The sequence below is a fragment of the Benincasa hispida genome, chromosome 11, assembly GCF_009727055.1.
Source record: "Benincasa hispida cultivar B227 chromosome 11, ASM972705v1, whole genome shotgun sequence".
Lineage (NCBI taxonomy): Eukaryota > Viridiplantae > Streptophyta > Magnoliopsida > Cucurbitales > Cucurbitaceae > Benincasa > Benincasa hispida.
The window spans coordinates 60,581,499-60,605,502 of NC_052359.1; the positions used below are offsets into that span (position 1 = coordinate 60,581,499).

Sequence of the window (24,004 nt, forward strand, 5' to 3'; positions counted from 1 at the left end):
TAATCCCTTTTCCAAATCAACGGAGAAGCAATTAATAGACTCATATGTCATTTTCACCAAAAATATGTAGAAGTTTGTTTTTAGTAGAGAACATATTAAAAATGAACTGATTCAGAATCTTTTTCCCTTTTGCTATCTAGGAGTAGAGATGCAATATAGATAATATTTCACATTCATACATTCTATCTCCTCTACAAAGTATTTTGCATTTATGTTATTAATACATGCTCAGTGTTAGTTTGCATTTAATCTCTTTTAGGAAGAACAAGTTGTTCATGACAAAAAAAAATAAATAAAAAAAAATTACCCTTATGAATGAAAGTAAAATCTACAAATCAGTACTAAATATATAATTTTTCAACTAGGAGAAAATAAGAGTAGTTGAAACATCAAGCAATTGATGCTAAAAAACCATTATAAATATAGTTGACAATATAAGAGGAGATTAGAAAATCATCACAAGATGGACTTGAATCAATAACGGAGGAAATTATTTGTGAACAGGTTTTGGGAAAACGATCAAGCCACACTAAAGGTATTGAATGGAACCCAAAACCCAATTTAGCTACAAGTGGTACATCTTCCTCGCAAATTGAGAAAGATATTGGGAATAAGTATGAAAAACTTGAGGCGAGGTGATAAGCTTAAAGGAAGAAAATACCATGTTGAAGTCAATAGTTTCAGGTTTTCAAAATCAATTGACTGAAATCACAAGACAGTTTGTTGCGCAACAAAAGCAAGGAGATGAACCTTCGAACAACTAGGTATGTTATGATATTTTCAGTTCTTGGTTAGTGGATTTAGGAACTTAATTTGGTTGTTATGTGGCTATCCTGCAGTTATGGTAGCCACGTCAAATATGAGTATTTTAGTGGATTTAGGAACTTCATTTGTTTGTTTTGTGGCTATCGTGCAGTTATGGTAGCCACTTTAAATATGTATATTTTAGGGTATTTGTTGTCATTTCGTAGTTTAAATGGCATTTAGGTGGAACTAGGACACGTTTGTAGCTTGGGAGAGGGAGATGTATATGTTGTAATTATTTTTTAGATCATCTTGAAGTCTAATTGTGCACTTTAAAGGAACTTTGTTCTTAGCTTATTTGTAGGGTTCCAAGAGTTGAGTTATATGCTTTTAGGACCATCGGATGACAGATTTAGTCTTGAAAGAAATTTAAATAGATTTAGGGGGAGGGATTCACTTCGACACTTTTATATGTTTGTTGCTACTTGTGGTTTAAATAACATTTAGGTGGGACTAAGACACGTTCGTAGCTTGGAGGGGGGAGGGGGGTGTATATGTTGTAATTGTTTTTTAGATTATCTTGAAGCCTAATTGTGCACTTTAAAGGAACTTTGTTCTTGGCTTATTTGTAGGGATCCGAGAGTTGAGTTATATGCTTTTAGGACTATCGAATGATGGGTTTAGTCTTGAAAGAAATTTGGGTGGATTTAGAGGGGAGGGGTTCACTTCGACGCATTCTATGTATTTGTTTCTACTTTATGGTTTTAATGGCATTTAGGTGGAACTAGGACATGTTCGTAGCTTTGGGGGATGTATATGTTGTAATTGTTTTTTAGATTATCTTGAAGCCTAATTGTGCACTTTAAAGGAACTTTGTTCTTGGCTTATTTATAGGGATCCTATGCTTTTAGGACTACCGAATGACAGACTTAGTCTTGAAAAAAATTTAGGTGGATTTAGGGGGGAGGGATTCACTTCGACGCTTTCTATACATTTGTTGCTACTTTATTAAGTGACATGATTGTAGCTTGGGGGGGAGGGATTCACGTCTTAATTATAACCACTTTATAACATTTTAGATAGTAAAATGATTGTTCGTGGTGTCCATGTTTTAATTATGAACATTGGCGACATGTTTGTAGTTTGAAAGGGGATCATTTCTCATAACCATTTTAAACATTTTATTTAATTCTTTGTGTGGTTGTTAAGATCTTTTTGTGCATTTTTCTTTTGTTGATTTTAATAAATCTTTCATAATATTTGTTTTTCCTACTTCAAGTTTTTAATGTAAATTCTTAAAGATCATTTTTTGGAAAATGCGAGACGATTTTGAGATGATTACTTAGTTTGGTTTAGTATCTCATTTAGTTGGGCTTAGGGAAGATTAAACTTTTTGTGTGTAGGAGATTTGTAAGAAGCTAGAAAAGCTCAAATTTAATTGTACACATAGTTTTTGTTTGTAAAATTTTATAGCTTATGTATTGAATGTTAGTCTTATTTTTAAATATATAATTTAGTCTTATTTTTAAATGTATAAGCTTACTTTTGTTATATTTGTCTCCAATTGATTTGTTTGAAGATTAATTTTTGTTTTTGCATAATTAGATATTGAGGAAATAAAAATTTGGTTGTTTAATTGTTACAAAAAATATACAAAATTATAAACAACTTATGCCGATGCATATGAACGTTGGTAGAAATCTGTCAATTGAATTGAAAATTTTTGTTGTTTAGAAATATATTTTGTTGGGAATTACATATGCCAACCCAAAAAAAAATTGTTAGCAAAACCTATCCCGATATTTTTAGTACCTTGCTGGCGTTTTTTGCGTAGATAAAGGTAAAAATTCTTGTAGTGTAATGAGATTATATTACACATAAATACTTATTTTATATTCAATAGAATCATAATTTTCTTGAGTATGTCTCATAAAGTTCAAAAACCTATTAAGCACATTAAAAAATTAGTATATATAAATAAACTAAACATGTAATTTGACATTTTATTTATTAAAAATAGATTAAAATACCATTTTATCCTCGTACTTTGAGTTTTGTAAAAGTTTAATTGATGTGCTTTCAATTGTCAAATTTTAGTTCATGTATTTTCAACCATCTTAAAATTAGTTTATGTTCTTTAAATAAATCTTAATACTTAATCATTCCATGTTAATTTTTATTAAAATTGATTAATAATAATAAATTTCATTAAAGAAAAAACAGTACTTATGTAAATATATATTCTCACAATTCATAAATGGAATGCTCAAAATGACATCTTTTTATTGAGAATAAACAAACAATTAACAACTAACCTCACTAATTTTAAATTTTATTGAAAATATATCGATTATAATTCGTCGATTGGAGAAGGAAATATACAAGTTAAAGTACCATTATGGTCTCTATAATTTAAAGTTTGTTTAATTTTAATTAATGTATTTTTAATAAATCTTAAATTTAGTCCCTCAAAATTAACTTTGATCAATATTGATTAAATAATAATAATAATAATGTTCATACAAGAAAAATGCAAGATGTATATATGTTTTCGAAATTGTGAAAAAACTAATAGATAATAAAAAAAATGGTTAGAACCAAAACTAGACAATTAAAAATACATATATCAAAATATAACAAAAATAAAATACAAAGACTAAGTAGATGTTTGGACCTCAACTTCAAATGAAATAGCTCACTCCATGTTTGATACTCCAATTATAGTAACTGATGTTTCTAATTACGATGACCTACAATTAACTACATTATAACTATTTCAAATCCATTTATGTTACAGTGTTTACTATTTCATACTCGTCCTTTCTTTCTCTATTTATTACCATATTTACAATTTGGTATAGTTTGTACCCTAAACACAAACTATTATAAATTAGGAGGTGTTTAGGGCATTGACTTAGTCATGTTAGTTTATGGTTGTTATAATCTATAGATTATGATAGTTCATGTTTGGGTTGCAAACTATTTTAGTTTGGATAGGAAACAGTAAACATTGTATCAAAGAGAATAAATAGAGAATGAGTAGGAAATAGTAACACTTATATATTTTTCTAGTATTAGAGGAGTACCATACTCCCCTTATTCACACTATAAATTTGTGATAAAAAATATTTATTTGTGGACCCATATTAATGTTAGTGGGTCCCACCCTACTTTTAAAAATGTGTTAACGTAGATTGGATTAGGATGAATAGGGTTGAATGCTTTTTTAGACCAAACCTAATTGTTCGAATCATAAATTTCTTCAATATAGATAACCATCTTTAAAAAATGAACCCAACCTAACACAACCATGAAACATTAGGGTTGGGTTGGTTCGAGTTACTCGGGTCATTTGTTTACATTTTTTTTCTAAAAGAAGTAAAATGTCAATAAGTACAAATTTGATTTGATTATCTTCATATATTGAATAAAGATTAACAATTCAATTTTAATTTGTATAATGTAAAATATCTTTCCAAAATGCTAAAAATTATTTTTAGGAGTTGTTGGAGAATAAATTTCCAAAAAACTAATGAAATCAAATAAAACTAAAATAAATATATGTATATCTAATTGTATCATAAGTAAAAATATATATATATATTAACAATAAGTCGGGTTAGTTCGAGTTGGTTTAAGATATTTTAAGCAAACCCATAAACCAACATAATATATAAAATTTTCATTTTATTTGAACTAAATCCAACCCAAATAAATTGATAATTCAATTCAAATCATACAAGTTGAGTCGAATTGATCGATTTTTTTCTAGTTATCAATTTTTTTAACACCACTAATATGTGAGGATAATACGGAATATTGTCCATACTATGAGAATATAGGAAAGAGGACTCGAAATGGTATTCCGTAACTAATTATAGATTATAATGGATGCCGAAACACCCACTATTCTAACACAGAGACTAAAATCACAGACAACACCCCTTAAATGATATTTTAAGAGGAGAAATTGCGGGAGAAGCAAATATATTGAAATTGGGAGAGTTGATGACCAAGCCCTACGTACCAGGGGGAGGTGGGAACGCAACGCAATCAATCAATTTCTGACACACGTACACACACCTTGTAAAATACCTCATTCTCCACTCCCAATGTCCAACACAAACGAACAAATCTCTCTTTATTTCTCTCTCTCTCTTCCCTTGATTTCTTCTCTGAATTCCTATGGATCTCCAATGGCTTCTCGATTTCCTTCAAGGAATGACCAAGCCTTTTCTCGCCACCGCCATTGTCGCCCTCGCCGTTCTTCTCTCTTACTTCCAGAAACTCGGCCTCGAAGGCGAAATGATCTACGCCATTTTCAGAGCTTTTCTTCAGCTCTCTGTTATTGGCTTTGTTCTTCAGTTCATCTTCAACCAGCAAAACCTTGCTTGGATCCTTCTCGCCTATCTTTTCATGGTAACCTTTTTTCTGCCTTCAAACTGTTTGATCTTTGGTCTCTGAGGATCTTTCATTCTTACTTTTACATCATTTTTTTAAAATTATACTCCAAATCAACTCACTGAAATTTACTTGGATCCACCAAAATTTGGTATAATTAGAGTTTATGGAAGAATTTTAAGTTCAAAGAACATTCTTGATTTGTGAATTCTCGTAGTTGCTTAAATCTTTCAATTGATTGGTAATTTGAATTTCTAAATTCGAACCTCCTAAATCATTTCCTCCTCCGATTCATATTGATTTTTACTGGCTTGGATATTCTATAAAATTTTAAGCGGAATTTTTCTTAACCTACCATCTTATTTTTTAGTTGATCGATGATTTAACCTAGAGTTAAATGATAATATAATATTATATTTGTCGATAATTTTATCAGCTTAATGTGTTGGGTTGGGTAATTATTACAGAATTAAAGTTTAAATGCTATACTATAAACTATTTTTTAAACTAAAACTAATTAAAATATTTTTAAATTTTGGAAATTATTAGATGCACACATTTGTAATTTATCCAGTTTTCCTTCTCTTCTCTTGAGACTTTGGGAAATATATAAGTCGGTTCTCTTATGCCTTCCTGATTTGTTTTTCATTTCCTAAAACAGAGCTAAAAGAGTTAACTTCTAGAAAGTTCTTTTTCTTTTTTCGAGATTATACGACTTTCAAATATTTGCAACAGGTCATATTAATTTCTTTTTTTTAATAATTTTAATTAGAAGGTGATATAAGTTATATCACTTAAGTACAATTGGGTTACACCAATATTTTGTACAACCTACGCTGCATCTAATAAAAAACTATCATATGTCAATTTTATTTATTCTTTTTTTGTATGGTAAAGAGAAGAATCATATAAATTGCACCTAATGATTCTTTGTTTGTGGGTGTCGTGCTCATGAGCATTTTTTTTAAAAAAAAAATAATAATAAAAAGATGATATTATTGGAATTAAAATTTGAAGCAATTTTTTTTTTATTTTTTTTGAATAATTTTGTAAAAACTTTTTTGGATGCTATTGATTTCATTCGGGAATCTTTATTTCCTTCTTTAGTTGAAAGTATCTTATCCTTTGATTTTACTTTTTATAAATAATAAAAAAATTGATTTTATAAAATAGTTTTCCGCGTTTGTGTAGAAAAGACTAAGGTGTAACTATATTATTTTGGTCATATATTATGATTTTTGTTTATTTGGTTGTTTCATTTTAGTTTAAATATTTTCTTTTGTTCATTTTATCAATGTATTTTTGGAATGTTTATTTTTAATTTTTATATTTATGAAGAAAAATAAAGTGACCCTTTTGTCACTTTATTGTCATTTTCATCCCACATTTTCTATCAAAATTTTAACATGACATTTTGTTCACTAATGTAAGGAGTTATTTGGGGAAAAAATGATGTTAAAGTGTGATGGTCAACTTGGGACTGATCGTGACCATGTGCAAATTTTATGCGCTGATTATAAATATCAAAGTCTATAGTCCAAATTTGGGGATTTTAAATTTTGATGGTAAATATATAATTCTTTTATGAGGCAAGTTACAAATTTAATCATTATCAATTTCAGGTCAACTTTAATTCAATTGTTGTAGGTGTTTAGAATATTGAGATAATATATATTTATTGTTTTATACGTTTGTATGTATTATAATCTTATAATTTGATTAAATCTCATAAACTATTTTCGTCGAAATACCTGACATCATTTTATATATTTATTTACATGGTTGTGTTTTGTTTTTAATTCAGTTAAGATTTGTGCGATATAAAATATGGAGAAAATGAGATGTTTTGTGATCTTTAGTTTATAAGTTAACATATTTTTATTCTTGTCCCATGTGGTACAAATTAGTTGGTAAGTATATTTTTTTTTTTTTGTCTAAAAAAGATCAAAGGGGAATCGGTTGAATTAATGGTAGTCACCTACTTAGAATTTAATATCATATGAGTTTCTTTAACATCCAAATGTTGTAAGGTTAAGCGGTTGTCACGTGAGATTAGTCGAAGTGTACATGAGCTGACCCTGACACTCACGAAATAAATATATATATTTGGTTTGAAATTTATGTATAAATTGTACATTTGGGTCCATACAATTTGGACATATTTTCATTTTGATTATTTTCATTGAAAAAAAGGTTTCAATTTAACTTGGTCTTAATGTTAATTTACTCCATATGGTACTATAAAATTTTTAAGCTTTTATAAAAGCTATCTATTACACACTTGAAAAATCTACATATTTATTTCTTTGTTTTTTTAGCATAACTCTAAACTTTCATACAATCAACTAATACAGTTAAGCAAACAGGAACCATCATCCCATTTTCACAAAAATCAATCGATCAAGTTGGTAATCTAATAAAAATTGTTTGTCCAATTTGATGAAACTGTGGAAACTAAATTAAAATGAAACTTTTGAAACTATAGGAATCAAATTAGAATTGAAAATTTAAAAATTATAGATTCCGTTTGGCAACTATTTTGTCTTGTGTTTTTTGTTTTTAAAAATTAAGTCTATTTTTTCCTCAATTCTTATAATGATTTATCTATTTCAGTGGTTGAAGTCTTAGTTAAATTCAGAAAACAAAAAGAAGTTTTGAAAAGCTTTTTTTTTTTTTTTTTTTCAAATGTTGACTTAGTTTTTTAAATCATTGGTAAGAGGAAGATAACAAAGGAAGAAAATTTGAGGTGAAAATAGTGTCTATAGATTTATTGTCATAAACAAAAACTAAAAATCAAATTGTTACTAAATAGTATCATAGAGATTAAATTTAGAATATATACAAAATTTAAAATCTATTTGAAATGAATTAAAACTTTTTAGTTCAACAACATGCAAAAATGTGTGATACAAACTTTTTTTATTTTTTTTGTCTACCTTACATTGCGTTAACAACCAAAATGATATAAAATGAAACCGTGATGTTTGTTGTGGCAAGGTGACGGTTGCTGGGTACACAGCAGGGCAGCGTGCCAAGCACGTGCCTCGAGGAAAGTTGGTGGCCGGAGCTTCGATTTTGACCGGAACTTCAGTGACTATGGTGATGCTTGTGGTGTTGGGGGTCTTCCCTCTCACTCCAAGATACATAATCCCCGTCGCCGGAATGATGGTCGGAAACTCCATGACAGTCACCGGAGTCACCATGAAAAGACTCCGAGATGATATCAGAACTCAATTCAGCCTTGTAATTTCTCTCTCCCTGTTAGTTATCTCGCTTTAATTAACTTTTCAATTTTTTATTTTGTGAAAATTGATGAATCGATGAAGTCTTTATACATTAAAAAAAAATTAAAAAAAAATGAAGTTGCGTGGTTAATTTTTGAAATTAAAATAAAGATAAGGAACAAAATAATTGTTTTTCTTAAAAGTTCATTAACTAAATAAGATATTTTCGAGGTAATTATCGATTTTGATCCAAAAACTTTTTTTCATTCAAAAGTAACCTTATCTTTAAATTCTACTTTTCTTAACTATTTTTCCAACGGTTCAGACTTTAAATGGAGGATCCACCACGTAAAAAGATAATTTTACCCTCAATAAATGATCATTTCAAAAAGTTAAATCGAATCTCTTTATCTTCTCATGGAAGTTAGGGTTTTCTATTCTTCTTTTCGTTGAGTTTTCTTCACCATTGTTGGACTATCTTCTCGCAAAGATTCCCCTACCCTTATAAAAAAAACCTCTTTTTTCGTCTTCCATTACTCCTTCGTCTGATTCGGATTTTGACAAAAGGTACCTTTTCCATTTTCTTTATTTCTAAATGTATCGATTTTATTGTTTATAGAGGGAGAGTTTGCATGATTTCTAGTAGGAATGTGTAGTGAAAATCCAAAACCCTTTTTTTTTTTTTTTATCATCTTTAAACTTTAACAAACTTAAAAGAACCTGTAAGATACATGGGGTAAGAGCTATATGTTGGTCTGGGTTTGATTTTATATTTTTTGGGTGTATTGAACTTCACGAGACAAATATCTCGTGAAGTTGTTGCGAATATTTGTCTCGTGAAGTATTCGCAACGGTGGGAGTTCGTAAAATGGTTCGAAAGCTCTCTGTCGTTTGTCTCATAATGTTGTAAGTTTGTCTCGTGAAGTAATTTTACGAGACAAACCGTAGAGAGTACAACTCAAGCTTTCTTATAAACTTCACGAGAGTTGTTTTTTGGTGATGACTCTCTAGCTTCTTTCTCGTGAAGTTCATCCTTTTTAAGGGTATTTTCTTTCATTAGGGATTTTAACATTGTACCATATTTTATGGCACGTATAGGTAATTATTATGGAGCCAAGGATTGAGCCAGCATGATACTTTAAGACTTCATTATCTTCGTCTTCTCATCTAGCTAAGACCTGTATGGTGATCCGGATGAAGTTAACGAGGGTCCAGTTAGACATGTTTAGGCAGACCATATTCAGACCTATATTAGATAGTACCCTCTCCCTCAATGGACAATCGATACATCACCTACTTCTAAGGGAGGTCGTGGATGATAGATCGAATGTAATTTCTTTTAATCTGTCCCAGTCTAGGGTATCGTTCAGTAAGGATGAGTTTGACCTCGGACTATTATTAACGCCTCTTCTTTAGACCACCAAGCTTTCATATAACTAGTATTGACACCATATTCCTCCCGCATATACTGCGATATCCTTCGGCCTATACGTCTTACCAACATTCGTGAACTTGGACTTAACCAGATGAATGACTAACTTGCTTCTAGCTTGATGGTAGTCGTGATCCATTAATTGCTATGAACATATATGGACATCCTGATACCTTGTTATTTTGAACAACTCTGAATCCTTAAGCTTTCGAGTTTGAGTCCTCCAATGACAGACATCATGTCTACACTTAACAACCAATAGTGATTTCATGGATTTGTGTTCTATGTTCAAAATTCTGGCGTATAGCGAAAAAGGACAACACAAAGATCTCCATTTGAAAAATATATCTGCCCTACCTTAATATTGATGTCCTCGCTTTCAAACATCTGACCTGACACAATCATTTCCACTTCAAGACATGCACTCAAAGGTTCTGCATGAGTATTTTCCACGTACAAATTGGTATCTTTACATTGATGATTACTACACTCACCCTCCATTTGAACGTCCCTGTCATCATCTTCAGTCATCTCATCAGACTCATGGACTCATCATCCAATTCCTCTGGTAATTAGGATTGTATCAATAGCAGCGGAAGCACAAGGATCATCTAAGCATTCAAATTCATTAATTTTGGTAAAATATAAAGCATGCTTTTGCAGAAAAAGTGAGTTTCAAGACATATCTCTTATAGAACTTCTTCAAAGCTCCATCTCTAGCTGCTATCTTCTCCATATCTTGTTGTAGATCACCTCAAGATCTTCTTCACTATTCTCTTGGTGCTCTAGATTGAGTTGTGGGACTCAAAACAAGCTCAATCAAAGGATGAAGGAGAAAAACTCATTGTTGCAACTTTGTTGAAGAACCTTTCTTCAAACCAGTTTTTCTCTCAAAACTCTTTAGATTGCATGCCCAATTTTCACTCCAATCTTTTCATTATATTGTAGATCAACATGCAAAGAGAAAAGCTGCATCTCATGCTTGGAAAAGACAAGGCAAATAACGCTTCATGTGTGAGCTACTTAGGTGATGGATAATGGAAAAATCTATTTTTCCATTTTGTGTTTTTGTTTTTCAATTTTTCAAATTTTATCTAAAAATCAAAATTTGATTTTATAAATCTATTTTGATTTTAAAAAAATGAAAATTTAATTAAATTCATAAATTAATTATTAAATAAAACTTAATTAATTTAATATCAAATATTAAATTAATTTTAACACATCTCCATCTTTATATATTTAAATCATATTTAAATATATAAATTATCGTATTCCGTTTAATTCTAAAATTAAACATGTAATTATATCTCATATAATTACTAATTCCCTTAATTCTAATTTGAACGTTTCAAATTAACTTATCACGCTATTCTAGAGCTAGTCCGTTACGAGTTAGTAGGAGGACCTCGCGGACCTACAGATCATGGGCTCCAACGATCCGAGATTAATTGGCTAAACTCATTAGACCAAATTAATCTCCATTCGTTAACTAATGGGTAATTCCACTAAATCTCATAGTTGCACTCCCCTCACGGTAGATATATTATGTCCACATTATTTAACCATAATCAGCAAGTCAACCCTTCACAGGTTGTTCGTAATAACGGTTGGGTCAAATATCTGTTTTACCCCCTGAGATTACGTCTTATTTCTCAAGTCCCTACTGATCCTCTAATGAACAACTGGTTTGTGATCCAATCACCAGACCAAACTCTCTCAGCCCAGTGAGAGAGTGGAGCCCCTTGTTCAAGACCTGGATTCAGTACTTGAGATAACAACCTTTCTCCTATCCCTAAATCGGGTAGGTGTGAATTTTCGTGCACCCTATGTCCCCAGCTATCTATCCGGTCTTACCCCTGAAATGGGAGTCTTATTGAGCTGGTGCTGTTGAGCCAACCCTCAACTATGCAAATCTAAGGGAAATCCCGAATAAAAAGAAGTTCATAGTTAGTTCAGGATTAAAATCGAGTTACTTAGGTCATTTAGGTGAAATAGTCAGTCTTAAATAGTAAGCAGCGTTATAAAGTAAGAGTGACTTATTTCTTGGTCCTGATCTTATGCAAACTCATTGCATAGGATGCCCCCACTTCTCATGTCATAACATGTACGAATTAAGATCACATCGTATGTAGCACTTTACAACTCTTTGTAACAACTACAGAGTAGGCTACATCCAATGGTGTTACCAGAATAAGGTATTCAACCTCATTCATGTACCATAGATCATTTTGACTATTTACTCGAACCTGATCCACTCTTATGTCTCCACATAAAGTTCAAGTACTCATACAATAGTCATGGGTCTTAGTTTATTGGATTTAGACTTTCATACAATTTATGAGATCAATAACAAGTATATTGATAATAGAAAATATTTATCATTTTACAAACTGCAAGTTTTAGGACATAAAACCCAACTGGTAGTCTGAATCGACTTCAATTATGTTCTCCTCTGGGTTCACGTTTCCCTCTCATACACCATGCTAAAAAACTCCTTCAACACATACATTTTCATCTTCAATCTCATTCTCATCACTTACATTATGCCTAAACCCCCCTATCTACACAACCAATATCATCCTCATTATATATTGAGGAGGATGGACCATTATCCTTAGGATTATATGGATAAACAAAGAAACTGTCGTTGGATAGTTTATATGGGGAAACATTATTATCTAAGGGGATTAGTGATGTAGCATAGTTTAAAGGATAATTTTGTTTGAAGGAAGGTTGTGTAGGATAATAGGGGGTGGATATTCTTGGACTAAATTATATGGAAAGCTTGATTGGTATGAGCAACTGGGGTTTAAGTCGTTGTCATCATACCTGTTTGGATTTCGTTGATAAATAGATAGAGGGCCTACATACGTCCTCCCCATTTTTTTTAAAAAAAAAAAAAAAAAAAAAAACTTAAGTTCTTGATCATTTCATATTAAATACGTAGGAACCCCGGATCCAAAATTGTATAGACATCTTAGGGTGAGATCGTGGTTTTTTGGGTCAATCCCACTTAGATTATACAACTCCAATAAGAAGTTTTGAAAGAAAATGTCACATTTTACATCCAAACCCCCTAGATTACCGCCTGTATATTCTTGTTCATCCTTATTCCAAATACCGCCATAGCAAACAAAGACACGAGACATTTTGCAAATAAAGATAAAACTTACTGGCTAGAAAAAAATGTATAAATAAATATTTAAAAAAAATAGAAGAAAGTTGACTTTACGAGAGAGTTGACCTGGTCAATTTCACGAGACGGCTCGATTAGTTCAGCTGCACGAGACAAAAATTGAACAAAAGAATTGTCTAGTAAAGTTGGACAAAGTCATCTTCACGCGAAAGGCAACTTCACGATGATAGAGTTGACAATCAACACATGTAATCTATTAGGATCCTAAGCACTCTAATTATATCAATTTTAGTGGATTAACATACAAGTTCATGATAATAACAGAAATAGGGTTTAAAGAATACAACCTTGAGTGAATACACTTGATTGCTCGAAATCTCCTTAAATTTCTTCTTCAATATTTGAAGTAGACCATCACAAGAGCTTTCTTCAAGTTAATTTGTATTTAAGTAATTTGAACATGCAAAAAGATTCAATGTGGAGATTGATACTCAATCATCCACTAATTAAGTGGAATAGGTGGAAGATTATGGAAAAAGTGGGAAAGCCACTTTCCATTTTAAATATTTTTTTTTAATTTAATTTCAATTTTTAGATAAAATCAAATCAAATTAAAAAAACTTAAATTCTGAATTTGAAATTTGAAATTCAAAATTATCTAAAATACTTTATTTTAAATAATTAATTAATTATATAAATTTAATTTAATAATTTAATAATTTAATATCAAATCTGTCTCTTATACACATCTAGATGTGTATAAGAGACAGCTCTAATGAACATAAATCATAGTCCTACTATGACTGAGTTTTCTCTTTCAAAGAGAAGTTGTGGCTACTATGTTCAAGCCCCGGAATCAGCCCTTCAAGGAGCAATCTCTCTACTTATCCCTGCTTCGGGAAAGGAGTGAATTCCATATTGTGGATTGAGTTCCAAGCTCCCATATCAGACAAGTCCCGAAAAAGGTAGGCATGTTGAGTTGGCAATCTGGCCACTCTCACCCATACTAATCAAAGGCTGTCTCTTATACACATCTAGATGTGTATAAGAGACAGGTATAGGACACCCCCGCTCCACGTCTCCACATGAATGGTCAGGATTAACCATCTGTAGTAGTTTACAATACTTGCAAACCTCTACAAAGCCTGTCTCTTATACACATCTAGATGTGTATAAGAGACAGTTAATATACACTGCACGATTGTTTAGCTCGCACCTACAGGATCGTTTAGTTCGCCCAGCCGTCGTTTAATAAATCTGTATTTACTTGACGACTTTCATGAGTTTCTTTTCGCCGGAAAGAGAACTCAAATTCTTTTCAAACTTTTGTGAAAACTTCTGTAAAAACTCTTTTTCAAAATAGGAAACCGATTTCCTTTTAAACTCACAGTTACCATGATCAATAACCACCCAAAAGGTATTAATTATCTAATAATTAATATTATTATAAACATAAATGATAACCAACTTATCATACTATATTTATAACCTATAGTCTTAATATTGCATCTCATGAAACATATAAACCATAGTTCTTTTTCTATTCCATGGTACTTAATGTAAATCTCATTTACATTAATCCTCCACTAGATGTATCTCATACATCATACCGATTATATCACATATAATCAAAATACCTCTTGTCAATTTGAATTTCAAATCAACACTAAGAACTGATCCTTCAACATGAATCCAAGCTACCAAAGGGACCTCATAGACCTGTAAATCCGAAGCTCCAACAGTATGTGAATAACTGACTAAATTCTTTAGTCACGGGATCCACAATCCGTTAACTACCAGGCACTCACTAAAGACTGATAGTTGAACTCTCCTCACTACAGATATATTATGTGTCCATCTTAACCAATCAGCAATGCGACAACCCTTCACAGATCGTTCGTAAGTACAGTTGGGCCAATGACCGTTATGCCCCTGTAATTACATTTGTCTCTTGTACCACTGATCCCTCTAATGAACATAAATCATAGTCCTACTATGACTGAGTTTTCTCTTTCAAAGAGAAGTTGTGGCTACTATGTTCAAGCCCCGGAATCAGCCCTTAAGGGAGCAATCTCTCTACTTATCCCTGCTTCGGGAAAGGAGTGAATTCCATATTGTGGATTGAGTTCCAAGCTCCCATATCAGACAAGTCCCGAAAAAGGTAGGCATGTTGAGTTGGCAATCTAGCCACTCTCATCCATACTAATCAAATGACCGTCCTCAAAGGCAAGAGTTCACAAAACACTCAGGATTAAGGCTGTCTCTTATACACATCTAGATGTGTATAAGAGACAGCCCCCGCTCCACGTCTCCACATGAATGGTCAGGATTAACCATCTGTAGTAGTTTACAATACTTGCAAACCTCTACAAAGGCTGTCTCTTATACACATCTAGATGTGTATAAGAGACAGCCTCTACAAAGCGGGCCGTATCCGTAGTGTCACCAGGATCAGATATCCCACTTAATCCTTATACTATAGAATGATTTAGGTTATCACTTAAGACATGATCCACTTGTATATCACATATACATGTTTAAGTTCACATAAGATAACCAAGGAGTTTTGTTTATTGGATATGAGTAAATGTCAGAATTAAATAACACTTATTTTTACGACTTTCTTTTAAAAAAAAATTTTTGCTCTATTTTTACGACTTTCTGAAAAAAAAATAAAAAAATTACTTTTCAACATAATTGTCTCTTTTGGAACTCTCGAAAAGGAAAGAAGTTGTTCCTCTGAACTTGAGACTCTCTGAAAATAATTATTCCTCTGAAGTTGGGACCCTCACCTCACGTAAAGCATTTCTATTATTGCAAACAAAATGTGAAACTGAAGATTGAAGTTTCCATTTTAAGATATATGAATTAGGTAAGTTAGAATATTTAATATTCAAGACAATTGAATGATCATTTGTTGAGGGACTAAATTGTCTTTTTACGTGGTGAGTCCCTCCATTTAAAATCTGAAACGTTAGAAAAAGGGAAAAAAAAAGAAGTAGATATTAAAAATGAAGTTAGTTTTAAATGCAGAAAAAGTGTTTGGGTCAAAATCGACAATTTTACATATTTTAAAAGCTTAAATGTTTAATAGCTAAAATGAAAATTTAAAAGTTGAAGGACTAAATCAGTTTAAAAAACTTTAAAAATGTTTCAAAATTTTCAGTTATGTTTAATAAATTTATTTTTCGTTAACTCCAAATTAGTGAATCCATCTACAACATCCTAAAATACTATGGTTAATAACAAATACAACATTCTAAACTTAACCGTTGAATCAAACAACGATTAACCCTAATTTTTTATTCATCTTCTCGACACATCTGATTCAGGTGGAAACCGCATTAGCTCTAGGAGCAACACCGCGACAGGCGACGCACCAGCAAGTGAAGAGGGCGCTAGTGGTAGCACTGTCGCCGGTGGTGGACAATGCGAAGACGGTGGGGCTGATCTCGCTGCCGGGGGCGATGACCGGACTGATAATGGGCGGAGCTTCACCGATCGAAGCCATTCAGCTGCAAATTGTGGTAATGAACTTTATGATCGGAGCTTCCACAGTCAGCAGCATCATGTCCACATACCTATGTTGGCCTTCCTTCTTCACCGCCGCCTACCAGCTGGAAACCGCCGTCTTTTCCGCCGCCTGATTTCTTTTCCCTTTCTCAGTTCAGTTTTTACCCATCCAAGACGAAGAAGAGAATATATCATTCAAGCTTTGTGATTCCATTTCTTTTCTAATGTGTAGTTTTCTTTTTGGAGTTTTTAATGTAAATTGTAGGCTACTTTTGGTTTTTGTTCATAAACTTTTTAGTTTTATATTTTATTAGGGGGCTAAAGTTTTGATTTTGTTTGGTATTTTTTCAATTTTCTGAATTAGATCGCTATGCAATGAAAAGTTCTAACTTTTCACCAAAAATTTAAAAGTAGTTAAACAATTTACCCTCCATTATTATGTTAGTTAGCTTTGAAAAAAGACTTTACATGAACTTGGTTGTGGGTCAGATTTTGATTAATGTCCAAGACCAAAAGGACAGCGCCCATGGAGACCTTCGAAGACTACGTTGACATAAGATCTTCAAAACCTACGTTGACATGAGAAGAAAAGAAGTCCTTGAACAGTGAGTTAGATGTACGTTTCAACGATCATAGATGTGAGTAGTTAACTATTGCTTAAATTCTATCAAACACTTCACTTTACTAATTTAGGTATCAAAGTGTGTGAAACGATACCGAACCACTATGACATCTTGTACATGTTAACTTGGCTAGAAAGCAATCGCACAAGATCGACCTACAAGATTCACTCACCAACAAACTTAAACATAAAACCTATTTTTGAATATGCTAAATTGAAAACTCATGTTGACTTCACACAAGAACAAGATTTTTAAAATTTTTGATTTGTGAGAATTAACTTAAATTTGGTGTGAGCTTTGTTCACTTTGGACCCATCCTTTGGGTCTATTTGGACCTTAGCCCAATTTCTGAGTGGACTTGGACCTATTTAAATTTTGGTCCTAATCCTATCCTATCTACTATAGAACAACTTGAGCTTTGAGTTGAATATAATAGGTACAATTACAAATATAACAATCGAGACTAAAGTATTGGTAGTCATAGTACAATGCAAAAGAATTGACAGATATAAAAAATTTAGATCCAACTCTCGAAGTCTATTGACGATAAATTATATCGCTGATAGGAGTCTAGTTTACTACTTTATTTTGTTATATTTACAATCTTTTAAACATGTTGATACACTTGATTATTAGCCCTCAAAATGCTACTCATTATAACTACCTAATATAACAATACAATAGTTCTAATGTTCGTCACCTTCAAATCATGGAATTATGTTAAATTGAAACAACTATATCTATATATATAATTGTATTGGATGAAAAAACACAAGTTCCGATTAGGTTGGGTTGATCGAGTTTTTCGAGATTTTCTGAAGAAACATTTATAAATGTTGAAAGATAATGTTACAACTTACACAATAGTGGACTATTTTCTGCATTTATTATAATTTAGCCAAATTTAAAATAATTGACTAATTTCTCATTATCAACAACACTAGAATAGGATATTTAACCCCAAAATACAAAAAAAAAAATGTAATTTGATTTTTTTTTTCCCTTTTTTTTATTGAACCATTATTTGAACTTCACAATTTAACTTTTTCTTAGAAAAAAAATTATAGTGTAAAAAATCATAATGATCATGCATTCATCTTTGTAGGGGAAAAAATACTCAAATTAATCGCTCTCAAGATTCTCATTCCTCTCTGGCCTGATAAAAGCAGGAATGCTGAAACTTGAAATCCGCCGAACGAAACGAAAATCGTCACCAGAAATTTAAACAACTTCGAATCTTTCAATCCATGGCGAAGAAGACGACGGAGAACACAAACACGATAAACAATAACAAAAAAAGAATTGGAAAAAATCCATAATAAATGACTTCAAATTAAAACATATCCAAACAGATTTCCGGCGATTTCCGGCGGCGGAGAAACTCAAACCGGTTTCTCATTCACATAATTTCCTGGCGGATCGTACTCACAGATCACCAGCAACTCACCGTTAACGCAATTAACTCGCGCACAGCCCAATCGGAGCGATTCCTTCCAAATAATCTGCGTGTAATGACCGCACATTTGGCCGGCGGCACATTCATTACTGTTCAGATTGTAAAATTTGTTTTCGCCCGCCCATGATTCCACCACTTCCGTCGGCGTCCAGTGCTCTAATTTCCCCCAAAACATATTCTCGCCGTACGGACCGTACGAATGGATCATTTTACAATCCGCGGCGCGTTTCTCGCCCCACCGCCGCGCGAATCGAGTCAGATTCCGGTCCCATTTCAACGGCGGAAGTTGAAAAATCGATCGGAATTTGTTGTGCGCTTGAAGGAATTCGCGTACGTAAGATCCGCGTCGAGGAGGAGCAGGTGCAGTCGTCGCGTTTGTGGAGGCGGAAGCGGATGCAGGCGGAGGCCGGGGTTGGACGCCCGCAGCCGCAAGATGTAGGAGGAGGAGGGAGAAGGCGGCGACGGCGGCGGCGGGAATGTAGGGCGGCGACATTGATGATGATCTGATGGGCGGTGGGCGTTTTTGATTGGCGAGGGTTTGCAGGAATTCATATTCGAAAAAGAGGAAACTGAAGCAATGGCCTCGTTGGCTTTTCTTAATTATAGAAATTACTGTTTTTTCTTTTTCTTTTTTTAAATATTCTATGCAAACGCAAGTATTATTAGGGATATAATTTACTCTTAACGATACAATATTAAATTTACCTATTAATCTAAGCTTCTGTTTCAATAAATATTTTATTTAAATCCTGGATTATTTATTAATTACTATTCATCTCGATCCTTAATTACATGAATTCAAACATTTAACCTATTAATTTAAATAATAATTATTCGACTTGTTGAATGACCTAATTAATAAATATGAATTATAATATTATTTTGGTCTTTATACGTTGAGACTTGTTCAATTTAAGTACATGTATTTTTTAGCGTTTAGTTTTAGTCTATGTGCTTTTAATCGATCCTAATTTTTTCATAAAAAATCTTAAATTTAGTCATTACTACTAGTTTGTTATTGAATTAATATATATTTTTTTATTATCTATCAACATTTTCGAAATGTATTAAGTTATTGTAATTACTTAACCAATATTGATATAGTTGACTTTGTGAGACTAAATTTAAGATACGAGACATCTGAAAGTATATGGATTAAAATCGAATAAAATAAGTATATTGACCAAAATTATATTTTTAACCAAAACCATGACTATATTAGTTTTAGTATATAAACTTATATTAGTCAAGACATCTTTTAATCTTTTTCTTTATTGTGTCTACACTGTATAATGAATAGTATAATAAATGTTGATCTCGAGATTGTAATATATGTTTGATATCAATTGAGCTATGCTCATTTTGGTTGTCATTATTTGATCACATTCACTTAATTGTGATACTACGATGAATGTTGTTTTTAAATTAGTAGCTTAACCGGTGAAAAATGCTTTTAAAAACAAAGTCACTTTTTCTAGTATCTTAATAAAAAATAATAATCGGATAATAGAATGTGATGCACAAACATAAGTGTAGACTAAGATGTCCTAAATATTTGTAAACTTACATCATTCATTAATTAACCCATTAACTATATAGCTAAATGGTTCTATAAATAAATAAAATATATAGATCTCGTTTGGTAACCATTTCGTTTTTTAATATTAAGCCTATTTGCTCCAAATTCTTATAATTATTTACATTTTTCTTAATTATAATTATTGAATTATTGGCCAAAATTCAAAAAAAACAAAGCTTTTAAAAACTGCTGTTTTTTTTTTAGTTTTTAAAATTTAGCTTAATTTTCATGGAAGTAATATCTAATGTTTATAAGATTAATTTTTAAAAATAAAAAAGACTAAATGATTATCCAATAGAATCATATATTCCATTCATCAAGTCATCATTAAGGTTTAAAAAATGTTGATTGCGATGGAAATATCAAATTCTTAATTTTACGAAAAATTTTATGAAAATATCAATAAAATATGGAGAGTGGATGGCTATCATAAATGATCTTCTTTATCAAAGTATATTTTCAGTTTCTCTTGTTTTTACTACCAAACAAGAGAGCAAAGTAAAACAGAATCCTGAAAAAGAATCCCCAAGCCATACTGATCCAAATGCAATTCCATTTGCTCAAATCCGTAATCCCCTGTTGCCTCAATACATCAAACCCAGTAGTAACGCAAGTGGATCCAGTGATGTTAAACCCCAACGTCTTCCCCATGCTCTTCACCAGCTCCATCTTCACCGTCGTCGGCACCGCCGCAAGCGGCGTATTGTCGAACATCTGAACGCCGCGGATGAAACACTCCGATTCCTTCCCAAACTCGTTCTGCAACACCGCTTCGTACGGATACTTCACCAACGACATGTAATGGAACCAGATCCAGTACGGCGGCATCCGATCCCGACTGAGGAAGAAGCCGCTGAAGAGAAGAAAATACGCTAAAATGGCGACCACGACGGTGTAGCCCAACATTACATGAGAAACAACACCGGATAGAAAGGTTACAAACGAACTTCCGGCCCAAAATGCGCTAAGTACGGCGAAGAAGAAGAAAACAAAGCCGGAGAAGCCACCAGCAAGACCGACGGCGAAATACGTCGTTCCGGCGAAGGTTAGAGAAAGGATAATCAGTGATGGAATGGAGATTAATGAATGTGCAAGAACGTATGAAGATCGACGGTAAGCGTTGTAAGCTGTTTCTCTCATGAAAATGTATCGTTCTTGAAGGAAAACAGGGATGGCCTCTGCACAGGTGTAGAAGGTTGTGGACATGGCGAAGGCGAAGAACCCTAAGCGTTCTTGAATGCCTTTAGGGGAATTATCGAGATGCCAAAACATGGTAGCTAAAATTACTCCAGTGATTAGAACAGCGCCTAATCTAATTCCAAATAGCTCTGGCATTCTCCTTGAATTCATAATCGATCGTTTCGCTATCACTAAAATCTCAGTCCAAAGAGGATTTGAAAATTTGGAGAACGAAGATGAACGATTCGAATCAGTTGGAGCGCCCGAGACCAATTTCCCTTTAGAAATGCTCGCGCTAATGGCGTCTTTGAGACAGAGATGAAATCGATGAATCTCGTTACCTTCAGAGTGAATCTTCGTCTTCCTCTGCCACGATTTGTTGTGTTCAACCATGGATTTCGTCCCACCAGCGGTTTCTTCCAGATCTCGAACCAAATCCAAGGCAAATTCCGTCCGATTTTCGTTTCCTGGAATCGGATGTCCAAACTCGGCCAAAAAATTAGGTAAATCCATCGGAGAGCCGCTATAAACAGTTTCTCCATGGGAGAGGAAGATCAATCGATCGAGTAAAGAGAGGATTCGGTAACTTGGCTGATGAATGGACATTATCACAATGCTTCCGCTCTGAGCGATTCTTTGCAAAACTTTGACAACCATGAAAGCGCTGGTGGAATCGAGGCCTGAGGTAGGTTCATCGAGGAACAAGAGTATCGGATCGTGAATAATGTCGATTCCGATTGAGACGCGGCGCCGTTCTCCGCCGGAGACGCCGCGGTGGCCTTCGTCACCGATGACGGTGTTTGCGGCGGTTGTTAGACCTAATTGATCGATTAGGGCTTGAACTCTAGCTTTCTTCTTGGATTTTGAGAGGGATCGAGGTAGCCGAAACTCGGCCGAGAACATGAGAGTTTCTTCCACTGTTAGCATCGGAAATAGAAGGTCGTCTTGCATAACATACGCAGAGATTACTTTCAATAATCCAGATTCCAAAATTTCATTGTTTAATCTCACTGTCCCTTTCAACTTCCCTGGTCAAAATTACAGCTCAATTTTAATTTTGGTTTTATTAGGGAATAGTTCATAACTCACAAACTCACAAAATTTAAACTTTGATTGTTATGCACAAAATTAATTTTTTTATAACCTATTACATACTCAACAAATTTTGCCAACAAATTAAATACTTCTTCCAAGTTTAGGAAATAAACTTCTACTTTAACCTTTTAAATATTGATTATCTCCATTAGTTGGAAAAAAATATATATTCTTCAATTGAGTTATTTGCACGTAATTCATGCAATTATTTTATTTTTTCTAATCCAAGATGAATGAGAAAAGAAAAGAGAGGTTGTTAATGTGAACATAGCTCAATTAACACTTAGTAAGAGGTCAAACATAACTTTCACCTCTATTTCTTATTTTGTTATTTTCTACAAATATTTTTAAAAAATCTAAGAAAAAATTAAAATGTAAATTTTTTTAAAAAAATTAGAGTCTTTGTTATTTGATTTTTCATTTTTGAAAATTGTGCATATATCCTCTAAATTTGAAATAATTATGAAACGGCCCTATAATCATACTAAAGTAGGCCTTAAAATAAAACTACCTTTTGCAATCCGATCGGCGAGAGCATCGATGAGCGTAGATTTCCCAGACCCACTAGCACCAAGCACCGCCATAATTTCCCCTTCCCTCGCCTCGCCGGAGATATCATTAAGCAACAACTTCACCCTTCCACCATTCCCCTCCGCCGCCAAATTCTCCGGCACCGACGAACCACCTCCTCTCCGCCGAACTTTCACACTGTAACTCAGATTCCTAAACGACAGCTTGAAAGGATACAACAACGGCGCCGCCGCCGGGTACCTACACCCATAACTAACGTCGAGGACATGGTGGTCCGGCGACTGTGCATCTTCCACTCGCTTCAGGAGCTCGCCGAGAGTGGGCCGCCGGCCGAACTCTCTGAGCTCCAATTCGTCATTGAAGTACGGCAAATCGTCGCCGCCGGTGACAGCCATTTCAGCGGCGTTGTGGTTAGAGGCGCGGAAAAGGGAAATTTAGTTAGGAAAGGCACTAAAATCGAGGAATTTATAATGTGGGGGAGAGAAGTTTGGGTTGTTGAATTTGGAGTATCAAATTTCCAACGGCCGGAGAATATTAAGAGACGGCAAGGTTTCCCTTTTCTTACCAATGTCATACATAAATCGACCCAACTTCCTCTTTCTTACATACATTTACATTCTCACGAAACCTTAGATATTTTTTTAATTGGTTAAAAAAATATCATTTTAGCTTCATAATAGTCTCATCAATTTTAGTTCCTACCATCTTCAACGAAAATAACTCAATATATTTTCAAATTTTATAGTAAAAATGCAAAGGATAGGGTTTTTTTTAAAAAAAATAGCAAGGACTAAATTTGGACAATTGAAAAATATAGAAATTAAAATTAAATACACTTTAAAATATATGGACTATCATAGTATTTTAATCTTTTTAATTAAATAATGTAATTTTCTTTATTTAAATACTTATTTGGTCTCTATACTTTTGACTTTTATTCATTTTGGTCCTTGTACTTTTAAAATATTCATTTTGGTCTTTATACTTTCAGCTTTGGTTTATTTTAGTTCATATACTTTTAGAAAGTTCACTTTGATCCTTGTACTTACAACTTTTGTTCATTTTAGTCATTGAATTCTAAAAAAGTA

At 32.9% G+C, this 24,004-nt stretch overlaps 2 protein-coding genes across 2 annotated transcripts; one reads left to right on the plus strand and one right to left on the minus strand.

Moving 5' to 3' along the window:
• The first annotated feature begins 4,729 nt into the window (after positions 1-4,729).
• On the plus strand, positions 4,730-16,763 carry LOC120089745 (protein ALUMINUM SENSITIVE 3). Its single transcript, XM_039047120.1, has 3 exons — positions 4,730-5,163; positions 8,143-8,388; positions 16,273-16,763. The coding sequence occupies exons 1-3, from the start codon at positions 4,930-4,932 to the stop codon at positions 16,585-16,587; spliced, it is 795 nt and encodes a 264-aa protein (XP_038903048.1). The 5' UTR covers positions 4,730-4,929; the 3' UTR covers positions 16,588-16,763.
• A 3,742-nt stretch (positions 16,764-20,505) lies between these two features.
• Positions 20,506-23,325, minus strand: LOC120090132 (ABC transporter G family member 20-like). Its single transcript, XM_039047651.1, has 2 exons — positions 22,897-23,325; positions 20,506-22,318 (listed from the first exon to the last, which is right to left on the minus strand). The coding sequence occupies exons 1-2, from the start codon at positions 23,309-23,311 to the stop codon at positions 20,571-20,573; spliced, it is 2,163 nt and encodes a 720-aa protein (XP_038903579.1). The 5' UTR covers positions 23,312-23,325; the 3' UTR covers positions 20,506-20,570.
• Positions 23,326-24,004: the final 679 nt, after the last annotated feature.